General features: G+C 52.3%; 1 protein-coding gene across 1 annotated transcript; it reads right to left on the bottom strand.

The window, feature by feature from the left end:
* Positions 1 to 869: 869 nt before the first annotated feature.
* Positions 870 to 7,758, bottom strand: LOC134290284 (uncharacterized). Its single transcript, XM_062857383.1, has 2 exons — positions 1,227 to 7,758; positions 870 to 1,172 (listed from the first exon to the last, which is right to left on the bottom strand). Exon 1 carries the CDS (start codon positions 7,756 to 7,758, stop codon positions 1,666 to 1,668), a length of 6,093 nt encoding a protein of 2,030 aa, XP_062713367.1. The 3' UTR covers positions 870 to 1,172; positions 1,227 to 1,665.
* Positions 7,759 to 9,742: the final 1,984 nt, after the last annotated feature.

Genomic DNA, 9,742 nt, shown 5'->3' with positions numbered 1-9,742 from the left:
GTTTACCGCCGAGTATTGTTCGCAGCACTTTACGTTTTTTTCACCTCGCGGGTAACATCATTATCGCACGTCACTAGAGTACCAAGATAAACAAATTCATCCACAACTTCAAACTTTTCCCCACCTAGCATCACTTCGTCACCACTACCACGGCCGCACCGACGTTGAACATCAGCAATCATGTACTTAGTCTTTGTGGTGTTGATCGTAAGTCCAATCCTCGCAGTCTCCCTCTTAAAAGGTACTAACGCCTCTTCCACGGCCCAACGGTCGATTCCGATGATGTCGATATCGTCTGCGAAGTCCAGGAGCATATGCGACTTCGTGACAATGGTTCCGCTCCTGTGCACACCACCTCTCCTTATCGCTCCTTCCAGTGCTATGTTGAACAGTAAGTTCAAAAGAGCATCGCCCTGCTTCAGTCCGTCAAAGGTTACGAACGATGACGAAATTTCACTTGATTTGTACACTTGATTTCGATCCGTCAAGCGTCGCACGACTCAGTCTAATCAGCTTCGCCGGAAAACCATGTTCGATCATAATCTGCCATAACTCGTTTCTCTTCACTGAATCGTACGCCGCCTTGAAATCAATAAACAGATGATGGGTCTGCAAGTTGTACTCTCGAAATTTATCGAGAATCTGCCGCAGGGTGAACATCTGGTCCGTCGTTGAACGGCCCTCACGAAATCCTGCCTGATATTCGCCGACGAAGGACTCCTCAATCGGCCTCAGCCTGTGGAACAGAACTCCGGACAAAATTTTGTACGCTGAATTGAGGAGTGGTATTCCTCTGTAATTCGCGCACTCCAGTTGATGCTGTTCGGGTCGGAATTTCGGATCAACAAACCGTTTTTGAAAATCAGCCGTTTTACGTTATGGCAGATCAAACTGTAATTAATAAATTAACCGTATCGTCAATAATCATACAATTTAGCATTTCTTAATTCAAATGAGTAAACACTTACAATTTTAGTTTGTTTTCCTCCTCTAAACGGCTTTCCTTCCACCTTCCTATTCAGGCGACGCAATCACCTATTGAATCGTTACATTTGTGTTTTAGGCCATATCAAACAAATTCAAGAAAATTAAACTTACGAATTTTGTCCTTTTTAAATTCAGTTTAGGCCCACTGTGTAGACGGTCTCGTCCTCGTCGTGCGTGTCTGAGTTCTGTTATCAATATTATGTTTATATCTATTTCATTTGATTTTCAAAATAATTTACCTAGTTTCAGAGTCTGCTGTCCAACCTGTCTTATTCCGTCGGGTCTCAATTGTCCAACCACTCCAACCTATACAACATCCGCGGCTCGAAAATACTACGGATAATTTCACTTCGTTTCTTTCCGCTCTAATAGCATATCAAATTTGCTACTTACGATATTTGTATGTGATCGTCCAACCGAACCTGATCCGTATTTCGGCAACTGATCACCCACAAAACTATCTTTAATGCAAACTCCTTTCTAATCACTAAATAAACCTTTTCTCTTCTGTTTCTATTTTTTACCACTAACATCCGCAATCGTAAAATGGAATCTTCCCAACTAATTCACTTTCTTCCTTTCTTTGTTTTTATTTACCTTATTATTTACCTCCTACCTTTGACAGCTATCTGTCTCTCTCTCCTTCTCATGTCATCTCTACTGTCACTCTGACACCTGTCAACCGACACTTACGCTCGCTGCCTCATCGTCCAAATCATGCCGTGTGGTAACCGGCGCTCGTGCAGTGCTGCCAGAACATTCCCCGGCCCGTAACTCTGTCCCGGAGGCCTCATCCGGCTCAGGGTTACCACAGTCTATCTCCATCCTGGCCAGCTTCACTGTTGCTCGCTTGTACCTTCCAGTGCTGGTACGCACCCACGCTTGACGGATTCTTCCGTCGCCGGACGCGATGACCTCTTCAACTACTCCACGGACCCAGCACTTCCGGTTAGCACCCTCGACCACGTACACTACCTCTCCAACTCGCAATGGCCTCGATTCGCCGAACCACTTTGTCCTCTGGTTCAACGATGGCACGTACTCCTTGATCCATCGTTCCCAAATTACGCTGGCTAACTGCTGCGAACGCTGGAACGCGTCCCGAAGAGCCTCCGCTGGTTGGGGAGGTAGCCGCGTCACACACGGCTGGTTCGGAGATACGCCCCTCAGAAAGTGGTTCGGAGTAAGCGCTTCTGCTTCACCAAACTGCTGCGACACGTATGTCAGCGGACGGGAGTTGATAATGTCCTCCGCCTCAACGATCGCCGTCTGCAGAATCTCGTCCGTCAATCGCCTTCCGTCATCAAGCGCGGTGAGCGCTTCCTTCGCCGAACGTACCAACCGCTCCCAAACGCCACCCATGTTGAACGCCGGGGGGTTGAACGTCCACTTCGTCCTCGCGTTCGTCAGTTGGTCTGCACAGTCATCGCTGATGCACTGCACAGACGCCACTACTTCCTTGCTGGCTCCTCGGAGATTCGTCCCATTGTCCGAGAAGAACTCGACCGGCCAGCCACGGCGGCCGATGAAACGGTGTATCGCCATCAAACACGACTGTGTCGTCAGTCCATGCGCCACCTCCAAATGCACCGCGCGTGTTACCATGCAGGTGAACAGCGCGATCCACCTCTTCTCCGTCCTGCGCCCTATGGTCACGTCGAACGGCCCCAGGTAATCGACTCCGACGTAGCTGAACGGCCTTAGATACGGCGTCAGTCGCTGTACTGGTAGCGCCGCCATCCTTGGAGTGTCAGGTCGACAACGATGAACCTTGCACCATACACAAGAAGCTGCCACTTTCCGGACTACAGCATCGACGTGGAGAATGTAGAACAGCTGCCGCAATTCGTTCTTCACTGCCTGACGGTATCCATGGCCACTCCGCTCGTGGTAATGCTGAACGATCAGCTGCGTAATCCGATGGTTGTCAGGAAGAATCACCGGAAATCGTAGGTCGAACGGTAGAAATTCCGCTCTCTCGACTCGTCCCTCCATCCGAATCAGACCGTCCTCATCAATCATCGGAGTCAGCTTGTACAGCGGACTGGACCTCTCGATTGCTATCCATCGGTCCACCGATCGGTCTTTGTTCTTCCACAGCACTTTCAGCTCGTCGATGAAGCTCTCCGACTGCGCTACTTTTAAAAGACACCGCTCTGCCTTCTCATACTCCTCTTGTTTCAGTGGTATGCGAACTGACGCCCCAGCGGATGCCATCCGCACCTTCAGCTGGCCACTCGTTGCTCGCAGCATTTCAGTCGGCAGCCTTTCCTTCTTTCGTCTGCAGTTCGACACGAACCGGAACACGCACGCGATCGTCCGTACCAGGATTGCCCACTTCGAGAATCGGTTTGCGTCTACAAGCACCGCAGGAACCTTCACATCATGCAGCAGTAGGTGCACCCGTAACTCCTCCGTCGTGTTCGCCGGTGGCATACTCTTCCTCGGCCAATCTTCCTCACTCTCGTACAGAAATTGCTGTCCTCTCGCCCAAGCGCTGCTTGGCTTTGTATCCGGATCCTTGCCCCACTTTGTCAGCTGATCAGCTACGTTCAGCTTCGTGGGCACCCATCGCCAGTCTGCCAGTCTCGTCAGGCTCAGGATCTCTCCGATGCGGAAACCGACGAACTGCTTATACCGACGCTGATCAGATCGAATCCAGGAAAGCACGACCTCTGCATCCACCCAGAACGCCACCTTGGTGATGGCGAAATTGTGGTTTTCACGCACCGTCTGAGACATCCGTGCAGCAAGCACCGCTGCCAGAAGTTCCAGTCGCGGAATCGACAGCTGCTTCAACGGTGCCACCTTGGCACGACTGGTCACTAGCGCACACATCACCTCTCCTCGTACCATGGCTCGGAAATACGCCACGCATCCATACGCTGTCTCGCTCGCATCCGCAAATATATGCAGCTGCACATCCTGGATCTCTTCCGACCGTGCACTGCCAAAGTAGCTCCGTGGTAGCTTGAATGCTCGAACCTCGGCCAAAATGTTCGTCCACCGTTTCCATTTGTTGAACGCCGCATCGTCGACCACATCGTCCCACTGACAGCCTGTCTGCCAGAGATCTTGGATCAGCATCTTTCCTAGTATTGTTACTGGCGCCAGGAATCCCATAGGGTCGAACTGCGCCATCACGATACTGAGCACGATTCGTTTGGTCGGGCGTACTCCTCCTCGAAGGACTGTCGAATACTCTGGTTTCGACGCGGTGGCGAAGCAGAAAGTGTCTTCGACCGTATCCCATACGATTCCCAGCACCCGTTCGTACTCCGTGCTCTTGTCCAGGCTGAAATGAACTGCTGTTTCCCTGCTTTGCTCACCGAGTTCCTCCAGGACCGCATCTGAATTCGAAACCCAGTTCCTGATGTGAAAGCCACCGCGGGAGTGAACGTATTTCACCTCACTAGCTAGCTGGATCGCTTCCTCCACAGTGTCCACGCTATCGTAATAGTCGTCGACGTAGTGACGCTTGACTATCGCTACGGCCGCTTCCGGATACTGTTCCGAATACTGCTCGGCGTTCAGATTCTTCACGTACTGTGCTGAACTGGGTGAACACGTTGAGCCGAAAGTCGCTACGTCCATAACGTATACCTGCGGAGCTTCGTCACTGTTCGCCCTGAAGAGAAACCGCTGCGCCTGCTTGTCCTCCGATCTGATGCGAATTTGGTGGTACATTTCCTGGATGTCACCACCGAAGGCGATTGGACGTTCTCGAAAATGGCAGATCACTCGTGGCAGCGGAACCAACATATCCGGACCTTTAAGCAGCTCGGAATTCAAAGAGATCCCGTTCACCGACGCAGCAGCGTCCCAAACCAAGCGGATTTTGCCCGGTTTCCTTGGGTTCACCACGACGTTCAGCGGCAGATACCACGCAGTTCCCTGTGGTGTTTCCGCCAGCTCCACATCAGTTGCTTTGTGAGCGTATCCCTTCGACTGGTATTCCTCTATCTGCCGACACACGTTCTCTTTCAGCGCTGGGCTTCGCTCCAACTTCCGATCAAGTGCCTTCATCCTTCGGTCAGCCATAGGGTAACTATCGGGAAATCGCCTTTCGTCGCTTCGCCACAGAAGACCCGTTTCGAAACGGTTTCCCACTCGCTTCGTCGTCGACTCGAATATCTGTCGAGCCCGCTTCTCTTCCGATGGCTCTTGTACGGCGAACGATGTATTCGGCGCTTCTTCCAACACGTATTGCTCCCGCATCATGTCATGGAGCTCCTGATTGCTCACTGGTGCGACGGAGTGAAGGTTCAGGTACGTCTGCACCATCGGTCTCCGCTTTTCGGAACCGTAAATCGTCCAGCCCATCTTCGACCGAACGGCGATCGGTTCGTTCGGCTTCCCAACACGAGACTCCAGCGGTGCGAAAAGATGCAGGTTGTCTAGCCCGATGAGAATCGTCGGTACGCCGGACGGAAAGTCCTTCACCGGCACACCAGCAAGATGTGTGTACCGCTTCACCACCTCTGTAAACCGAACCTTCTGTTTGGGAAGCTGCAGCTCAGATACTGTCCGCGTGTTGAACAGTGGATACTTCTCCTTTGAGCCCTTCGCCGACATCATCATCTCCACGCTTCTGGACTCGTTCTCAAACCGGTTGATGTTGCCGGTCCACGTGACTATCAGCGGCTCTAGCGTCCCTTCTGCCTTCAGTCGCTTTGCCACCGCGTCGTCCACCAACGTCGCCGACGACCCTTCGTCCAGAAATGCGACGGTGTCGTACTGCCGCTTGCCGACGTGAAGTGTCACTTGCATCATCCGGAAAATCACCTTGCAGTCTGACTTCGCTTCTTGCAACTGCACTGACTCTTCCACCCGGTGAAGCAAAGGATGATGAGATCCCTGGCAATTCCGCATCATACACCGGATCTTCGACGAACACCGACTTCCGCTGTGTTTGTTCAAGCAGATTCCGCAGAGTTTCTGCTTCTCGACTTCTCGTAGCCGCTCCGCGATGTTCATTCTCCTAAACTCATCGCAATTACGGATGAGATGATCCGTTCGCCTACAAATCCAACATGGCCGGCTGGTCACCTCGCTGCGAGAACCTTCATTCTGCCTTTTCTCTGATTCGTGCACATGCACAAACTCCTTCTTCCGGGGATTCTCTCTTCCAGGCCGCACCCGCTCGTTCACCGACAGTGTAGAGAACTCCGTCACCTCGGAGACGTCGGAAACGATGTCGGTTGTGAATCGAGTGAACATCCTCAGCGGACTGTCCACTCTGCCGCGCTTATACCGGACCCAATCCAGCTTGTAGCTCGGCGGCAATTTGTCGACTAGCTCCTGCACTAGCATCGGGTTGTTGAGGTGGTCGTTGAGCTGTGCCGCCTCGAGATGATCGCACAATTGCTTTACGATGATGCCGAAACTTATGAAGGTTTCCAGCCGATCGGCTCTCGGCGCTGGAGCGTTTCTCACCTTCGTCAGCAGCGTCTTCAACAGCTTCTCCGGCTTTCCGAACAAGTTCCGTAAATCTGCAATCACGTCCGGAACTGAGTCTGGTAGAACCAGCCTGCTTCTCACAGCCTCCAGTGCGTCGCCTTGCAAGCAGTCCTGTAGCCGCTTCAGGTTCTCCAGATTCGAAAATCCACACGCCGCCGTCGTATATTCGAAGCTGCTAATGAACAGCGGCCAGACTTCTGCTTCTCCCCGAAACTTTGGAAGGTGTTGCGACACCGCTTTTCGAGCAGCTAGTTGCTCCCTGGAGATCCGACCAACGCTTGGCCCTGGCCCTTCAGCACCTCTGCTTCTCCGCAGACTGCTATGCCGGCTGCTTTCCGCTCGATCGTCTAGCTGCTCTTCGTAGATTCGGCCAACTCTTGGCCCCGGCCCGTCAACAACTCTGCTCCTCCGCAGACTGCCACGCCGGCTGCTCTCCGCACGAACGTCTTTAAACGACCCGTCGCTGCTGCTGTCGCCATCACTGTCGCTGTCCTCACTTGTGCCAGCTTCGAATCCCGTGATCACCGGCACTTTCGACATCGGCTTTGGCTTGCCAACTTGCGTCGAGCATCCCGCTCCAAATTGTTCGTCTCCTTTCGGGTACGCTCCCCGAAAATCCGCGGTCGACGGCTTGACGACTGCCGCCGACTGATCCTTCAGCCACTCTTTCACTCTCTTCTTCGGATGGTCCTCCGAAGCTTCGCCAACAGCGCTTTCTTGGCCTTTCAGCGCGTTGACTCGGTTGACGCTGCTCGTAAACTGCCTCCGAATCGCTTCCCGCTTCTTCACGAACTCTTGCTCTGCTGCCAGTTGGGCGTCCAGCAACTTCTGTTCGTGCTCCAACTGCTGCTCCTCCATTTCGCGTTGAACCTGGAGTTCCAGCTCACGCATCTCCTGTTCTTGCCTCTGCTGCTCTTCCTTCCACGCCTTCTGCCGAGCAAGTAGCTTCTTCCGCGCCGCCATCTGCTTTAAAAAGGCCTTCTCCTTGGCGAGTTGCTCCTCTTCCAACTGCTTCTCAATCGGATCCACGTCAGAGCCAGCTCCCAGGTCGGACCCTCCATCGCTTCTTTGGCCGGACTTCTTGCTCCGCTTCTTGGCCGCTGCATCCGGAACTTTCAGCTGCTGCGCACTACTTGGGAGACACTGTGGGCACCGCCAATCACTGTTGATAACCCCTTGATCAACACTAGCGCAAGAAAAATGTGCCCAGTGTTGACACTTCCCACATTGGACCCAGTTTACGTCCTCCGACATCGACTCCGACATCGAGCAGAACAAACATTGCTCGGTCTTGGAGGGTGAGGAAGCCATTCCGAAGAATCCGATTTAAAATTTTTGATTTTGTTGATCCGAAATTCCGACCCGAACAGATGCCGTTTCTTGAAAAGAGGGCAAATGAGACCATCCAACCAACTAGCAGGCAGTTCTTCCTCCTCCCATATCTTCACTATAATACAGTGTAAGAGTTGATACAGCTGCTCACTACCGTGCTTGAGAAACTCGGTAAGGAGTTCGTCCTTCCCAGCAGCCTTGTTGTTCTTCAGTCCCCTAATAGCTGTCTTGACCTCGTCTAGCGTTGGAGGTTCCACAGCTTGTCCGTCATCGTCGATTCGAATTCTGTCCATCGCTCTTCCACTCCCACCGTTCAACAATACCTCGAAGTGATCTCTCCACCTGACAGCAACCATTGTCTTGTCTGTCAGCAAGCTTCCATTACGGTCGTTGCACATGACGGGAGAAGGCGCTGTTTTTCTTCGCACGCCATTGACAGTTTCGTAAAATCTCCGCATATCATTCTGTTGCATACTCTCTTGCGCCTGAGCAATTACATTTTCCTCGTGCTCTTTTTTCTTTTTGCGGTGGATTCGTTTTTCGGCTGCTCTTGCTTCCCTATATCGCTCCCTGTTCTGCCGGGTCCCCGACACCAACATCCGGCTTCTGGCAACATTCTTCTCGTCCGTTACTCTCTGGCACTCGTTGTCGAACCACCCGTTTCTAGGCCGTCTTTGAGCAGTACCTATCACCTCCCGCGCTGCTGTACTCATCGCTCCGTGGATAGACTTCCACAGAGTGTTGAGATTATCGCTCTCGTTGATCTCACTTATCCGCTCGTCCAGCTTCTGGTGATAGTCAGCTACCGTACCGTCTGCTGAAAACCGCTAGATGTTGAAACGCATCGATCGCCGGTTCCTAGAGCCCGACACGGTTGATAACCGAGCTCGAATCTTACTAACTACGAGATAGTGATCTGAGTCGATATGTTGGGACCTCGAAAAGTTCTAACATCAATTACGTCCGAGAAATGTCGGCCATCAACCAGCACATGGTCGATTTGGTTGCAAGTCTCGCCGTTTGGGTGTCTCCAGGTGTGCTTGCGGATATCCTTGCGTGCAAAGTAGGTGCTACTAATGGCCATCCCCCTGGCGGCAGCAAAGTTGACTAATCTCAGGCCGTTGTCATTAGTGACGGAGTGAAGGCTCTCCGCACCGATGATTGGACGGAAAAGTCCTCTCTTCCGACCTGTGCATTGGCGTCACCGATGACAATCTTAACGTCGTGTTTTTGGACATTCTCCATAGGTCTTGTCAAGACATTCATAAAACGCATCCTTAACATCATCGGTTTTCTCGTTTGTCGGCGCATAGACATTGATCAGGCTGTAGTTAAAGAATTTGCCCCGGATCCGCAATACGCAGATCTGCTCGTTGATCGGCTTCCACATCATAACTCGCTTCATCTGTTTCCCGATCACTATGAATCCGACCCCATGTTCTGCCTTATCGCTGCCGCTGTGGTAGATGTTATGTTTGAACGATGTGTTGGCGACGGGATCCACCGCCCTGAATTTACGTTCACCAGTTTTGGGCCACCGCACTTCCTGTATAGCAGCCACGCACACACCAACTTTCTGCAATTCACGAGCCAAAAGGCTCACTCGTCCAGGTTCATTTAAGGTCCTGACGTTCCAGGTACCGAGTTTCCAATCATAGTCCTTATTTCGTTGCCGGGTCGGTTTCCGAGAGTATCCGTTCGCATATTCTATTTCTTACTTCATTTTTCGTAGTGTTGAAAGGCTTCGACAGGCTACCTTACCGGGGTCGCGCTGCCTACATCGCGTTGGTGGGGCTACCACCATGGGTATAGCTGACGCGATACAGCATTTCATATTCAGCCTCTGGATGCCAGAACAGACGCTGTTTGAGCCGCACCTCCTTGGTGAACAGACGCTCGGAACGTACCTCCTCAATCTAGCTGAAGTCAGAAGGACAACAGTGCCCAGGCTGCACTACCAGCT

The sequence above is a fragment of the Aedes albopictus genome, chromosome 3 (assembly GCF_035046485.1).
Source record: "Aedes albopictus strain Foshan chromosome 3, AalbF5, whole genome shotgun sequence".
Classification (NCBI taxonomy): domain Eukaryota; kingdom Metazoa; phylum Arthropoda; class Insecta; order Diptera; family Culicidae; genus Aedes; species Aedes albopictus.
This window is presented reverse-complemented; position numbering and strand designations above follow the sequence as displayed.